General features: G+C 38.7%; 1 protein-coding gene across 4 annotated transcripts in view; it reads right to left on the reverse strand.

Annotated features, from left to right (window-relative positions):
- Positions 1 to 16,935, reverse strand: part of CEP112 (centrosomal protein 112) — a 424,841-nt gene that overhangs the window by 325,223 nt on the left and 82,683 nt on the right. For all 4 annotated transcript variants that reach the window (XM_044247582.1, XM_044247581.1, XM_044247583.1 and 1 more), the window contains 4 exons: positions 16,487 to 16,573; positions 13,886 to 13,985; positions 10,478 to 10,596; positions 3,620 to 3,763 (listed from right to left, as the gene is read on the reverse strand). In XM_044247582.1, coding sequence (XP_044103517.1) covers positions 3,620 to 3,763; positions 10,478 to 10,596; positions 13,886 to 13,985; positions 16,487 to 16,573 — 450 coding nt within the window. The remainder of the gene's footprint in view (positions 1 to 3,619; positions 3,764 to 10,477; positions 10,597 to 13,885; positions 13,986 to 16,486; positions 16,574 to 16,935) is intronic.

Consider the following 16,935-nt stretch of genomic DNA (forward strand, 5'->3'; position numbering starts at 1 on the left):
AACTTTCATTAAAAATAGAATGAGATTTCTTTGATAATGACCACTTGGCTCCAAAGCATCACTTTTCTTTACATCCCAAATATAGAAAAATTAAAAATCCCAGTGTGAAAGATCTTGCTTGTATATTATTTAATAAAATATAACTATGTAGTCAGCATTTTGGGCAATCAATATGTTTCACAAGTTTCAACTTTAAAATTATTGCGTTTAATTCATGTTTGCTAAAATTTAGGATGTTGAGATGATCAAAAATGTATTTCAGATATAAGTTTGGTGTTCGTTCATGACTTTGGATACATCATTATATGCATTATCCAGAAAATAAGTTCTTGAACTTTCTTTTTACCCCAATAAACTTGATCTACTTCTAGCCTCCACACTGCACAGCATCATCATTTGTTGACTGATACTTATGTCCAAGCCACCCCCTCCCTCTCTTACCTAGACTACAATAATACCTTCCTAATCAGTCTCCCTGCTCACAATCTTGTCCCTCACACTTTCTTCTCTGCACAGGGCCAGAGAAGCATGTTTAAAAAATATTCATCAAATGGAATCACTTCCATGTGTTCAACTCATTAAAGATTTAATACAAATATACTAAAAATTAACTGAATTATACACTTTAAAATAATTTTGCAATATATAAATTATACCTCAGTAAATCTGTTTTTAAAAAAAGTCAATCACAATGGTGTACACAGCTTTCTCTGATTTGAGCCCTGCTTTTCCTACCATGCCTCCTTCTGCTCCCAGTGTTAGGTCTACACTGCCCCCTTGCTGTTCCCTGAACTTGCCCAATGCATCCCAGTATCAGGATCTTTGCACTGGCTGTTCCTTCTGCCTGAAATGCTGTTCCCAGATTATCACATGGATTCCTCTGACATTTCCTTGGGTCCTTTTGTAAATGTAAATGCCCCAGGACTTGTCAGCACCGGTCACCTCTGGAAGACTGAAACTCTGCTATATAAATACTTTTATAAATAAGTCAAAGATATTTGTTGATGTTCAAAACTGCTCAAACCCTCTATACGTAAAAACCATTTTAGGCCACCCTTCTCATGTCTATCTTTCAGTGTTGTTCTATTGTCTTCTGGTATCAAATATTGAGGTCAGAAAAATCTGAGGGAAGCTGAATAGTTTCCCCTTATAGATGACCTGAGTTTTTGATGATTTTCCTTTATTAGGGGGGTGGAATTTTAATTTCATGGAGTTTCAGTCTGACCACTCAAAGGATTCTAAAGAGCCTCAAGGACTCCCTAGGATGTGCTCACCATACTTTGAGAACTGCTGTGGTAAGAAATCTCTTCAGAAAATACCCTCATGTCTTCTGTTAGGATCCCAGGCTTCATAGAGGAGATAGAGGACGGGATAGAAAGATCTGATTGGTTTTGGTTGCTAATTTTATTATTTAAAAAAGGTGGGTTTTTTTTTTAAGATTTAATGGGACATTTCAAACACATACAAAAGTAGAAGGAGTAGTGTGATAAAGCCATTTGTATCCAGCACCAAAGTCAATATCTAGCTGTTTGGTTTTTTTTTTTTTTTAATTTGACAGACAGAGATCACAAGTAAGCAGAGAGGCAGGCAGAGAGAGAGGGGGAAGCAGGCTCCCCGTTGAGCAGAGAGCCTGATGCGGGACTCAATCCCAGGACCCCAGGATCATGACCTGAGCCGAAGGCAGAGGCTTAACCCACTGAGCTACCGAGACACCCTTTTAAAGATTTTTTTTAAAAAAATGTTTATTTATTCATCTAGCTGCTTTTTAAACAAACTTTCTAGGAATCCATGTGTGGAAGCACCACTTGCACCTCCTCCTCCAGAGGTGACCGGTGCTGACAAGTCCAGAGCCTCTGTATGAGAACCCCCGGTGTCACCCAGCTTGTTTGTGGATTTCTTCAGTGCTGATTTAGGGTTCTGCTTTCTTGAACTGGTCAGTTTCAACTCACCCATTGCCTTTCCAACTCCACAAATTTTACTACTTCCAAATGCTCTTTGTCTGTCTGGGTTTATGCCTTTTTCTTTATCCCTTTCCTGTCATTTTTGTGGGAGGGGATGGAGGCCAACACAATCTTCAACCTGCCATCTTTGAGCAACTGTTGATTAACTTCTTGGTCATTTTCTCATTTATATGTCTCCCTTGACTATCACTCTTGTATGTTACATTTTCAAACACAGTATTTAAAAATTATCTATTGAGCACTTATTATGTAACTTAATTTATGTATATTAACTTATTAAAATTTTCCAACGGGGATGCCTGGGTGCCTCAGTCAGTTTACCGTCTCCCTTCAGCTCAGGTTATGATCCTGAGATGCTGGGATTGAGCTCTGTGCCAGGCTCCCTGCTCAGTGGGGAGTGTTTCTCCCTCTTCTTCTTCCTCTCCCCCTGGGACACACACACACACACACACACACACTCTCTCTCTCTCTCTCTCTCTCTCTCTCAAATAAATGAAATCTTTTTTAAAATATTTCCAACAACATCTATTACACTGTACTACAGTTAGCCTATCTAACAGATGAGGAAAATTAACACGTGAAGAACCCACACGGCACTCAAGCTGGGATTTGAACCCAAGACCCTAAAGCCCAAGTTCCAAGTGAACACGGATCCTGCTTCCCATTTCTTTATCTCTGTGAGACAAGCTGTAGAACTGGTCTAGGGGTCTCCAAGATAAGCCTGAGTAACTGACTCTTGTTCAAATTCCACAGCTTTAAATTCAAGGAAGTATGGGGCCCAGCCAGGCTGGCCTGGGAAGACTGTCAGTGGAAAATGAGAACTGGGTTCTTGCCTAGGACACAAGGCTCTACAGTTCTGTAAGCTCATATCATATATTTGGAACAAGACGGATGAGGTGTACGTGCCTCAGATCTGAGGAGCCTAGTCCACGTACCCGTGAGCCTACCCATTTCAGGCTTATGTACTTCAGGAAGTCAGCTAACCTGCTCAACGGCTGAAGATGCTCACTCTCTCAGACCTAGCCTCTGCCACGTGCTCCCTGAGGTGGCCTTGAGGAGACGCCCTCATCTTTCCTCAGGGGAAGTGACTGGTCTCTCTCCTATATACTCCAGGGACTTCCTTCTGCATCCTCCCAGAAAGCGAACTTTTGGGGTTTACCCACGTGGTATCTGGGTCCGGTCCCTCAATCAAGTTGAAATGAAACAGAAAGAAAGAAGGAAAGAAGGAAGGAAGGAAGGAAAGAGGGGAAAGGAAGAGAGGGGAAGGGAAAGGTAGTAAAGAAGGGAGGAAGAAAGGAAGGAAGGAAGGAGAGAAAGGAGGAAAGGAGAGAAAGAGAGAGGGAGGGAAGGAAGGGCCTCTAGACTGAAAGTCAGTTAACAACAAAGACAACAACAAAGCAAGAAACAAGATTTGTAAAGGCTTCTGGGGGTTAAGGAAAAAAAAAAGTGGCAGTGAACACTCCAGAATGAAAGCCCACAGCAGACTTCAAGAGACTGTCCATTGTCACGTATAATCCTGTATAGAGTCAGAAGGTAAAATGCTTTTTCAAATTCTGTAACACATTTATGCATGCACTGCACACATCAGGGAAGCATGGAGTCATGGACATTAACAGGCTGGTTAGCAGGAGCAGCAAGAAAGGGCAACAGAGACTCACCGTGGACTGCGTCTGCGCCAGGTATTCACCCTCCATCTTATTCAGACGCACGTTTGTGTCCTCCAGCAATTCTTGAATATTTTCTGTGTGCCGCTTTTGAAGATCAAACTTTTCCTTCTCCATTTCTGCGACGGCATTGTGGAGCTACACAGTGAATTCAAGAAGTGACCCTTTCACTATGACTATAGAAGAGGCTACTTTGCAATTCAGAAAAAAAACGTTTTCCTGTATTTCTCTATTTATTTATTTGGTGACCTGAACAACAAAAGATACAGAACTCATAAATAAACGTTCCAAATAAAGAGGTTATGTGGAGCATAATAATGAAACAATTTTTTTCGGGGCACCTGGGTGACTCAGTCGGTGAAGCATCCAACTCTTGATTTCTGCGCAGGGCATGACCTTAGGGTCACGAGACAGAGACAAGCATTGGGCTCCAGGCCCAGCAGGAAGTCTGCTTGGGATTCTCTCTCTGATTCTCTCCCGCTGCTCCTAACCCTGCTCCCTCTCCAAAATAAACAAGTAAATCTTTAAAAATAGAAAAAAGAAACAATTTTTTCTTGACTTCCTGGAGCTGAAAATCCTAATGAATAAACAAATATTAAAGGGAATTATCCACCTCAGGTAGAAATAGTAAATAAATCATACAGATAACACAATGCCTTCACTGAAAAACACTAGTATTTGCCTAAAATAAGGAAACAGAAATATTTATAATGGTGTTATTGACCAGGAACATTATCTCACTGTCGGGATTTCCACCTCCTTTGCACCAAATTTTGCACAAGAGTTGTATTAAAAATGCTTTCCCTTTCACCCGAACCCCTGACAAGAAACTATTTTTACCCATTTCATAATCTATACAAAAGTAGATTTAAAGATGGCATTTATAAATCAAATAGGGAAAGCATTCACAAAGTAGAAATGTATACTATATGTCCTCCTGAATACAAGTTTTTATAAAGATGATGTATCCACCGTTTAAATGGATGAAGCACCAGCGCTTTGGATTCACTTCTCCGCCAGTCCTGTCTATGCTACCTAAAGCAATCTACACATTTAATGCAATTCCTATCAAAGTACCATCCATCTTTTTCAAAGAAATGGAACAAATAATTTTAAAATTTATATGGAACCAGAAAAGACCTCGAATAGCCAAAGGGATATTGAAAAACAAAGCCAAAGTTGGTGGCATCACAATTCCGGACTTCAAGCTTTATTTCAAAGCTGTCATCATCAACACAGCATGGTACTGGCACAAAAACAGACACATAGACCAATGGAACAGAATAGAGAGCCCAGAAATAGACCCTCAACTCTATGGTCAACTAATCTTCGACAAAGCAGGAAAGAATGTCCAATGGAAAAAAGACAGCCTCTTTAATAAATGGTGTTGGGAAAATTGGACAGCCACGTGCAGAAAAATGAAATTGGACCATTTCCTTACACCACACACAAAAATAGATTCAAAATGGATTAAGGACCTCAATGTGAGAAAGGAATCCATCAAAATCCTTGAGGAGAACACAGGCAGCAACCTCTTCGACCTCAGCCGCAGCAACATCTTCCTAGGAACATCGCCAAAGGCAAGGGAAGCAAAGGCAAAAATGAACTTTTGGGATTTCATCAAAATCAAAAGCTTTTGCACAGCAAAGGAAACAGTTAACAAAACCAAAAGACAACTGACAGAATGGGAGAAGATATTTGCAAACGACATATCAGATAAAGGACTAGTGTCCAAAATCTATAAAGAACTTAACAAACTCAACACCCAAAGAACAAATAATCCAATCAAGAAATGGGCAGAGGACATGAACAGACGTTTCTGCAAAGAAGACATCCACATGGCCAACAGACACATGAAAAAGTGCTCCATAGCACTCGGCATCAGGGAAATACAAATCAAAACCACAATGAGATATCACCTCACACCAGTCAGAATGGCTAAAATCAACAAGTCAGGAAATGACAGATGCTGGCGAGGATGCGGAGAAAGGGGAACCCTCCTACACTGTTGGTGGGAATGCAAGCTGGTGCAACCACTCTGGAAAACAGCATGGAGGTTCCTCAAAATGTTGAAAATAGAACTGCCCTATGACCCAGCAATTGCACTACTGGGAATTTACCCTAAAGATACAAACGTAGTGATCCAAAGGGGCACGTGCACCCGAATGTTTATAGCAGCAATGTCCACAATAGCCAAACTATGGAAAGAACCTAGATGTCCATCAACAGATGAATGGATCAAGAAGATGTGGTATATATACACAATGGAATACTATGCAGCCATCAAAAGAAACGAAATCTTGCCATTTGCGACAACATGGATGGAACTAGAGCGTATCATGCTTAGCGAAATAAGTCAAGCGGAAAAAGACAACTATCATATGATCTCCCTGATATGAGGAAGTGGTGATGCAACATGGGGGCTTAAGTGGGTAGGAGAAGAATCCATGAAACAAGATGGGATAGGGAGGGAGACAAACCATAAGTGACTCTTAATCTCATGAAACAAACTGTGGGTTGCTGGGGGGAGGGGGGTTGGGAGAAGGGGGGTAGGGTTATGGACATTGGGGAGGGTATGTGCTTTTGGGTAAATTGGAAGGGGAGATGAACCATGAGAGACTATGGACTCTGAAAAACAATCTGAGGGGTTTGAAGTGGCGGGGGGGTGGGAGGTTGGGGTACCAGGTGGTGGGTATTATAGAGGGCACAGCTTGCATGGAGCACTGGGTGTGGTGAAAAAATAATGAATACTGCTTTTCTGAAAATAAATAAATTGGAAAAAAATTTAAAAAAATAAATGGATGAAGCACCAAAATAATCTATTTAACTAAGTTAAAGAGAACATAGTTCAGTGGATGGCTTCCAAAAGGAGTTAAAAATCTGCTCCCAGGCTGGGGATATTCCTTTACTTATCTTAATGGGAGTGAATTCTGAGTCTAACTCCTATCCCCGCACTAAGCCTAGGCTCACTCCATAGGCAGGAAGGAAAGACATCCAGAAGGAATTCCAAGACAGACTTGATTTCCCATTCATGACTAGGAGAGACGAGGATATAACACATGCATAGAGATTCTAACTTACAGGAAAGATACTGAACTGAGAGGGAAACCCCTGAGACATGGTGGGAAGGGGAGGCAGAATGCGGGCAGGAACTGTACTCATGACTGGCAAGGGCTCCAATAACTTTTCTCACTTCTAGCTGACCAGGAAAAGTGGGGATGGCTCAGTAACAGCCACACAAAAGATTTAATAATAAATAATAAAATTTAATAATATTTATTTAATAATAAATAAATAATAAAGATGTAATAACCACACTCGAGTTTCACAGATTTCACATATGCAGTTTGGGCTATTTCTGAGCGGCCCCACAAATCCCTGGTATGTTGGATTTGTAACTTTTGCCAAAGTATATGTTTTAAACTGGTGTTATGTCTGCCGCTCAGAAGTCAGTCTGAGTGGGCACATGAATGTGGTCAGGCCCACAGCACCTAAATTTCACTGCCATCAACTGACCTCGGTAGTAACTCTGACAAAGCGATCGAAAGGTCACTTCGAATTCTGTGGTTTTACGCATGTTGTAATGGTTTCTTTATGTTTGTGGTCTCCCAGAGGTCTTGGGACATATGCCTACTGAATCCTGCAAATCTCTGTCATCTAGCAGTCCATTAGCATAGCATGGTTTCTCAGGAGCATCCCACAACTGAGTTACAAGGGGACTGTGCCTGTTGACGCCGGAGAAGTGTCTGTTAGTCAGCCCAAGTTATCTCATCCAGGGAACTTAGAGTTAAGACTGCAAGGGCAAACATGATCCTGCCAGAAACACGTATGCTCTAATTTGGCTGACATGCCTGAGGATCAAACAGGTATATGATAAGGAGGAGATCTACCCTTTTTTTAGCCAGGTTTTGGCAATGGGTACAGGGGATGCAAAAGGCTTTCCCAGCAACCCACATGTGGGTCCTTCACCCGGACATTTGACCAGGTAATTGCTTCACACTAGAAAGGACCCAGAGAACCTAGCAATCTGTCTAAATAGATGGAGAAGTATTGTAAAAGGCCACAGGTTAATGGTGCAGCCTCTGTGGAAAACAGTGGGCAGTTCCTTGAAATTATTGAACACAGAATCACCATATAACCCAGCAATTCCACTCCTAGGGGTATACCTGTGAAATAAGAGAAAATATACATATTGGTCTCTGCCCCCAGTTCCTGGCACAGAGCTAAAATCCCTGTAATGTCCTAAGTGACAAGAGCACCAGGAGCATCTTTTGTTCCAATATTTGGACTTTTGACCCTGGTTCCTGGCATAGAGCTCCTAAATCCCTTAGAATTTCCTGGGTGATAGAAGTATGTGTTGTTCTATTGAGGCAACGTTGGATGGGTTCTTGGATAGCTTTGGGATGGAGGTTGGTGACCTAGATGGTCAAGCCACATGATTACAAGCTTATAACTTTCAGCCCCACTCCCCATCCTCTAGGAAGGGGCAAGTGGCTGTGATTAAGTTTACCATTGCTTGTGCCTGCGTAATAAGGCCTCCCTAAAAATCCCAAAAGTTTGGGTTTGGAGAGATTCTAGGTTGGTGAACACATGGAGGAACTCAGGGAGTGGTGTTTCAGGACAGGGCACAGAAACCCTGTGTCCCTATCAACGTACTAGCCCTGCATATCTTTTGATCTGGCTATTTATACCAACATCTACTATAATATGCCCTATAAAACAGTAAATAGAAGTAATGTTTCCGTAAGTTCTGTGAGTTATTCCAGCAAATCACAGAATCCTTGAAATGGTTTCATGGTACTCCTATTTATAGCTGTTTAGTAAGAAGTACAGGTAATAACCTGGGACTTTTGATTGACATCTGAAGTGGAGGCAGTCTTGTGGGATTTAGCCCTTATGTTGTAGGCTCTGACACTTACTAACTCTAGGCAAATAGTGTCAAATTTAGTTGAATGACAGGACCTCCAGTTGGCATCCAAGAAAATTGCTTGATGTGTAATAAATTCACATATCTGGAGTCAGAAGTATTATGAGTGTATGAGTGAAGGAAAATACGGGCAGTGGTTTTCCCCATATGATTGCCAAGAGAAATGAAAACATATGTCCACATAAAAACTCGTACACAAATTTTCATAGCAGCATTACTCATGACATCTAAAAAATGGAATCAGTTCGAATGCCCATCAACTGAAGAATGGATAAACAAAATGTGGTATGTCCATTCAATACATTATTTAGCCTTAATGCTGACTGAACTCTTGATTCATGCCACAACATGATGAAACTTGAAAACATGGTAAGTGGGACGCCTGGGTGGCTCAGTTGGTTGGACGACTGCCTTTGGCTCAGGTCATGATCCCGGAGTCCTGGAATCGAGTCCCGCATCGGGCTCCCAGCTCCATGGGGAATCTGCTTCTCCCTCTAACCTTCTCCTTGCTCATGCTCTCTCTCACTGTCTCTCTCTCAAATAAATAAAAATAAAATCTTTAAAAAAAGAAAACCATGGTAAGTGAGAGAAGATAGTCACAAAATGCCATACATTATGTGACTCTATAGGCAAAACTCTAGAGACAGAAAATGGATTAGTGGCTATAAGAGGCTGGACGAAAGGGAAACAGGAAGTGACTGACAGTCAGTTTCTCTCTGGGATGACAGAAATGCCTAGGAATTAGATAGTGATGATGGTCATGCAATTTTGTAAATATAATGAAAACCACTGAACTGTATATACACTTTAAGAGGATGAATTTTATAGTGTGTGAATCATACTCAATATTTTTAAAGGCCCACAGATTAGAAACAGCATGGTAGAGTCAGATAACTGGGAAAGTTCTGTGAAGCCAGTCCAAAAGTGTAAGAAGTGCAGGGTTGTGACAGAAAAGAGGCTTGAGGAAGGGGACCTGCTAAGTATGAAATGTACTTGCTACAAACACAAATATATGCCAAATTTACAGAAAAGGTAAAGCCAAAACGTGAAAAAGAGGAAAAAATCACATAAATTGACAAAATAAAACCAGAAAAGAGCTAACTCTCCACATTCTGCTGTATCTGCAGTGTACTTCCCAGACTTGTCCTAAAGCTGCCATCACCAAAACGCATTTCACACCAACAGTGTCTGCTTGGAAAGACATTTATAACTTTCAGTAAAACATTCTGAACCCCTACCATAATTGAGAGAATATGAGTTAACAATATCTTTATGACAGAATACCTCAAAAGAAGTGACATACTTTATTTTAAACACATACTATAATTTGAGCTAATGACTAAGGGTTTAAGTGAAAGTACTGTATGTGTGTGAGATTTTCCTTAAGAAGTATTTTTATGACACTTCTCTTGGCACTGCTAATTTATATGAAAATATGTTTCTTAATTAAATTAAATGCTTCTCCAAGAATAACCCATCCACTACTGATTTTGTTTACAACAAAAACAAGCTTATACTATAAATACTGTGTTATCTGAAACTTCAGAAAAGAAATGATCCAATGGCCTAAATCCAAAATTAGAAAGGTAAAATCTCCAAAAGGTATCCTATTGCTTTGTCCCTACTAATTTTTTTTAAAAGCTATAGGCTATGACAAAAAATTCAGAACATGAAATTCAAGAATTGGTCAAAAATAAGTTTTATGAGTGAAAACTTCTTTATAAACCATTAGACTTCTAGAAGAAAATACATCAAAACATGAACAGTAGTTATTTCTAAACAGGTGGTCTTGAATTTTATGTTATTTTATTTTCTTTTTTCATACTTTTCTATATATTCTGTGAGCATTCATTATTTTTATAATAAAATGTATTACTCTGAAGCATAAAGCTTTGTATTTTCCGTCACAATTTTATGACGCTTACCTTTTTTTCCCAGTCATTATTCAGAGATTCTGTACTCTGTTCACATATCTTTTTTAGCTCTGTAATCTGGTTTTCTTTGGTCTCTCTGATAACTTGACAGTCACGTATAAGGGTCTGAACTGTCAAAAATGATGAAAACACAGTTAAGGCAATCCTAGTTACCTCATAAGAGTCTGATGACAAAAATATGGTTTACCAGTTAACAGCTTCATTTTTCTGCAAGTCTTCTCAATTGCCTAAAGTATCTCTTATTCTCTCCTTTCTCCATTTTCGCCACCACAGCCCTTGTTGAATCCATTATTACCCATTCTCTAGACAGTTTAAACAGTGCGCTGGCCTCCACATCGTTCCCTTCCAGTGGGTCCTTCATTGCTGTGAAGAAGCCTTTCTATAGTGCAAATCCAGCCCTGTTACCCCCAGACTTGAAATCTTTCTACAGCTTCCCTCACCTGAAAGGTAAAAGTCAAAAATCTCTAATATGGAAAACAACTCCTCATGGTCCGCTTCCTGGCCGTATCTCACCACTTCCATCTTTTTAACCTTGTACTGTAAACACACCAACCTGTCTGCCGCTTCCCGAGGCCATAATCTTTCATCTATTCACGCCAGATGGACTGTTTATCAGGTGGAATGACTGTCCCTCCCTTGTTGAAAAGCCGCTACTTAACCTTGGTCTCGATTCAAGTATCACCTTCTTTATGAACCATTCACTAACCAGATTTCTCCCCTTGCAGGGCCAGAAAGCAAATCCTTTCATTTCCAGGAAACCTCATATATTTCTCCAATAAATCACTCATTACTTTATACGTTATAATGGCTTGCTTGCCTATCTCCCAAGGAGAAAGACATTTCTTTCAACTTTTTATCTACAGGGCATAACAAACACTGCCACACAGGCAAGTACTCAAAAAGATGTGTCCTAAAAAAAAAAAAAAAAAAAAAAGTGTCCTGAATACATAGATAGAGGAACTCAACATTTCAATGTATCGTCACTCCTAGATATGTTAAAATCATTGCAAGGTTTATGTTACTGAAACAAAACAGGCTTTAAATTACATAAAACATTTCCCTTATAAATCATTTAAATTTCTATCTTCTTTTTCTAAATGATTTGAACTTGTCGCTGATTTAAGTGAAAATCTGTTTAATATGTTCATGTAAAATAAATTCTGGAGGGTAAAATAAATTTAGTTGTACATTTACTTGAAAGTACTATTTTCCTAGCTTACTGAATATGTTCTCCTTCACCTACTTTAAGATTGCAAAATTTTCATAAACATTTACATAGAAACTTCTTTCACTCGTGTATCCCAACTATGCAACACAGGAGGGGAAAAGGTGGAGAATCCAAGTTAACCTAGTATTAGTTTTTAGCATCTACAACATTTTACTTCACAATTCTAAAATTAAAACTAAGATCTGTTTGCAATTCAAAAAGCCTTAGGAAATATTATTTTTAAATCTTAGACATGTTTAAATTGCCTGGTTTGAATCAGGGTAAGAAACAAAAACCTAGAAAAAAATTTTAAATATTTTTGTAGCCACTGATATTTGGCAAAAGAACCTGAACAAATTTCTAATTACTTTCACCAACATTTAAGGCTGGAAATAAACCTAAAAATATCCATTTCATTAGTCAACTTATATATGTAATTGCCACCCTAAATTTCAAGGGCATTACCATTCTCTCAGATACATTCAGGGTTGGTGGTTTGGGAGAAAGCCAGAAAGTTCCATATGGAAACCCTAAATAGAAAACTCTCCCATCGCTTCTATCTTACCACTCACCAAACCCTCCGGAATGTCTTCTTCCCTTTCACTCTCACTAGCCTCTTCACCCCTGCCATCATTCAGGTATTCCTGGTCCTTATGACCCCACATGCAAAGTTACAGAAGCACGGAAGCAGAACATCCTTGAGTCAGAAGGGACTTTATATATTACTTATTCCAACCTCACCATTTTATAATGAGTACGCCACTGCCCAGAAACTTCCCGATGTCATATAGCAGACCCTGAACAGCAGGGCTGGGATTAGAGCCCATGTTTCTAATAAGTGGAATGTGCTCTCCTCACTCGCTCTCTCTCTCCTCATGCTGCCTCTCTTAGAACAGACTAGAAGCCAGCCTCACCTTGTTTGGCGCACCCACCATGACCAGGCTACTTCTTCTAAAACATGAGGTCCTAAAGGTCACCTCTCAAAAATCTTCTCTGACTCCCCACCATCGACAGGACAAACTTGAAACTTCTAAGTCTGAAATTCAAGGTCCTGCTTAAGTCAGGACCAGTCCCAAGTCTAGTCCTTTGCAACCCTTCTAATGCGCAGGACATCCACTCCAGCCCCCCCACAGGACAACACAGCATTCCTGCCCCTGTTTGTAAAGCTCTTCTCTTGAACTAATCAAATCTTACAAAACGTTTAAAGTTCCTTTCTCCAAAACATACTTTCAACACACACTCTCTCTGCCTACCTGCTGCATTTCAATGTTTTCACCTACAGTCACAGTCAATTTTACACTTGATTACATGTTTTCTTTTCCTTCGTCATGTAAGTACAAATGGGGAATACTTCTTAAATGCTTATTCTGTCAATCATGACACCAGCATTACCACAAAGCTTAAAGGAGGTACTTAATGCAATGAATTTTATTAGACCAGAAGGAGTAATTTCCCTAGACTTCCCGTGAGGGCCAGTAAGCTCTAATCTGTAAACTACCCAGTGCAGCTCCAGTCCAATAACGAGAGAGAGTTAGGAAGAGGGAGGAACAATGACAGACTCTTTCAACTCCTTAACCAAACCACCCTGCCGTCACCACCACCCATACACACACAAACCTGCACACACACACGACAACCCCCCACCCCAGACATAACCACACACGCCCCGCATACCCCACATGCACACATACATACACACCATACACACATACACACACACACCATACACACCACATTCCCCCCACACATACACACGACCCATGTACCCCATACACACACATACACACACATACCATACACACCCAAATATACACACACACACACACCCCATATGTACACATACATATACACATACCAATACGCCCCATGTACCACTCGCACACATACCCCATACCCCCCCACACACATATACACACCCCATACCCCACCACATGCATACCACATACCCCATACCCCCCACACCGTGTATGTGTGTGTGTGTGTGTATATATATATATATATATATCACACCACACACCTCATACACACACACACACACACACACACACACACAGGTTTTTCTCAGTCATATGAAAGCCCATATAAACATCCCTATGTCACGCTAAAAGGTCAGAAATGAAATTTTACTTTATACAGCCTCCAAAATAAAATGGAAACGCTTTTAAAAAATTAATGTAACCATACAACATCACCTTTTTTTTCAAGTTTTCGAATAGTCTCCTCCATTTCATTTTGTTTCTTTTTATATAAAGTTTTCAATTCTTCTATTTCATTATTCTTTCTTTCTAAAATCTGCAAATGAATTTAAAATGTTTTAGTAAACTATTTTTTATACATAGAACACAGAACTTTTTTGAATAAGCACAATCATTTTTGCAAATCTATCTCAGCAAACCCCATAAATGGTTTCCCAAAAAAATGTAAAAATTATATTTTAGTGCACTAAGAAAATATCAAATATACTAGAATAACTGATTATGGAAAGAAATGTTACCAGCTTCCAATTTTCATGATCAATTTTTTGAGAATATAAATAATAAAGTAGGTGATTCTCTAAAATGTAATTCAGAGATTAAAGGGTCATAAAGTAGCAGAGAGAAGCCATCAGAAAATCGGCCTGTTGGCACAGCACAATCCACCCGCCACCCTCCCCAGCACTGAGACAGAACACCTTCAGAGGAGTGGTCCCTGGATCCTCCCTCTCTCTGATGTCCCTTCTTTTTCATGCACAATAACAAGAATCCCTAGAAACATGGGAAGTTGAGCTATGTTATGCTTCTTTTATACCTAGCTTTTATGAACCAAAATAATCAGTTCAAAATAAGTCAAAAATTTTAATGATGTACATGTAAAAATATTTTATATTTTTTGTACAATGAATGATGTAAAATGTTAATTATAAACCATTTTTTCCAACATTTTTCTTTCCAACTTTTGGAAGTCAAACCAACTTCTTACAAACCATCATTAATTGTATTGTGCCACAAGTTTTAAATGTTTTAAATGAATCATTTTATGAGATTTAAATATGATTTTATACTCCTACATACATCTATACATACAGGCACAAAAGAAAAAAAAAGAAAGAAAATGAAAAGAAAACCTGTAATAGCTACCAAGTAGGTCAAAAAATGTGCTAACAAAGGGGAAAAAGAAAACCAAATTGAAACTGAGGCAGAAGTAGGAATATCCACTTTTCTTATGGTTGGAGTACATTTCCTATACAACCAAATTCAGCTTTAAAAAAAAAAAAAATGGCAGGGGGCATTATTCACCAGTCTTTCGAACTTTTGGAAGTCAAACCAACTTTTTCTTAGTGCTTTTATTACCAGCATTTTACTTTACCTTTCACAGTTTTAGTTCCACCTCTAAGAATGATTGGTAAATAAGAAAAGGAGCTAATTTGATCCTAATGTTCATAAAGAAGCACAAAAGGAAAAGAATGTATGCAAAAAAATAAAACACTCTAATTTTGTTCCTCCCCAATGCCTGACACTTAGAAAATGCCATCTAAGCAACAAGCTGATGAATATACTTTCCAAATCTGGCATAAGGTCAAGGATTTTATTTATATTTTACCTGGCATTTCAAACTAGTTGCATTGCTTTCTTTTTTCATGCAGAATTTATTTTAAAAGAGAAATTCCTGGAAAGAATTTTATTATTAAATGTTTTTCTTAGAATAGATTTTTGTAACGGACATACCAAGAAGCCTATTTCAAACTCTATTACCATGATTTTCCAAATATATTTTTATACTTATCTTATACATCAATATATTCTATTTCATTTGGATATATAATTATGTTATATTAAAATTACATTACTAAATCTCTAACATATTTGTGATAGAGAACTGTTTTTATCTAACCAATTTAAGCTAAGGTAAAATTCTAGTAAGAGCAGAAGGTAATACAGGTCTTTAAAATGTGAATGGGAAAGAAGAAAGAAGGGAAAGGATTCAATATATTTTTCTCCTTTTAATTTTCAATCAGTGGTTTCCTTCTTGTTGCTTTGAAAGAAAATGAGCCAAACAGACACCTGACTAAATATTAATATATTTTCAGCTTTTAAGAAAGCTTGGGTATGTGATGCGTGGCTTCAAGTCCCTGCTACCTCCTCTGTCACTCAGTTTTGGGAAGCAGGATCAGGCTTTGCTGTGAAACAGGAAATGCCAAATTTCTACTTAGATTAACCTTCATGTATTAAAATATATAAAAATATCACTCAACTTTTTAAATCAATACTAAAATATACTAATCATTCAAATTCCATGTGGGATAACTATAAATTAATTATTATTGGTGTTGTGCCCATTAAAAAGAAAAATAAGTTTTCTTTAAAAAAAAAGAAACTGCAACATTAAAAGGCATAAATCCAATGAGCTAGTGAATGATGCGTGTGGTCTACACCAAACGGAACTAAGCCCAAAAGTTCCTTTGCCAATGAAAAAGAAAATTTTAATTTCCAGAAAGCCAACAGAATATCAGACTAAAAGAAAAACTCGTGTCTACAGCTGATGTCTTACTTCAGCTTTTACAAAGGTAATGACAGCATGCGGATTCTGGACTATGAGAAGGCCAGCCTTCAAACAGAGGAAGAACTAAAGGGCAAGGCAAACCATCAGGATACTTACATGGACATATTTGTTCAGAAGATGAAGTTTAAAGATCAACTTTTGCCAAATTATTAATTTAGCGAATTCCATTTATGCCCAGACTGTTCTAAGTACATAAATAAGTAGATGCAAGGTTGATGGTTACAAGACCTAGAACATTCCGGCAGATACCCTACCTTCTGAACGTCGGCATCATGTTTCTGCTGCAGTTTAAGCTTCTCCTCATGACATTTAGCTTCCAGCATTTTTGTTTTTATGTCCAACTTCAAGAAAAACATTTTGAAGGTGTTATTAACATACTTTTCCCTCTGGCAAAAGCTCACAATTAAATTAAAAGAATTCCTGATGTGAAAGTATCATTTTCCACTTTTTTCTTACGGCCACTGGTCTAGCAATCACAGCGTCTTACCAACATGTTGGTTACATTCTTTGATTACTTCCAAGCTCATTTTCAAATGAATTTCACTGCACAGGCAAAATGGAGACTACTAAATACAGATTTAGCACTTATCCCCACCCCACTCCACCCTCAAAAGAAGTCATCTTAAATTGATATTTTGCTAAATTCACTAGTAGTTTAGCCTTTGTTTGCTATTTTTGAGCCTCTATTCAACCTTTTTACTTT

This window comes from Neovison vison, chromosome 5 (assembly GCF_020171115.1).
Source record: "Neovison vison isolate M4711 chromosome 5, ASM_NN_V1, whole genome shotgun sequence".
Lineage (NCBI taxonomy): Eukaryota > Metazoa > Chordata > Mammalia > Carnivora > Mustelidae > Neogale > Neogale vison.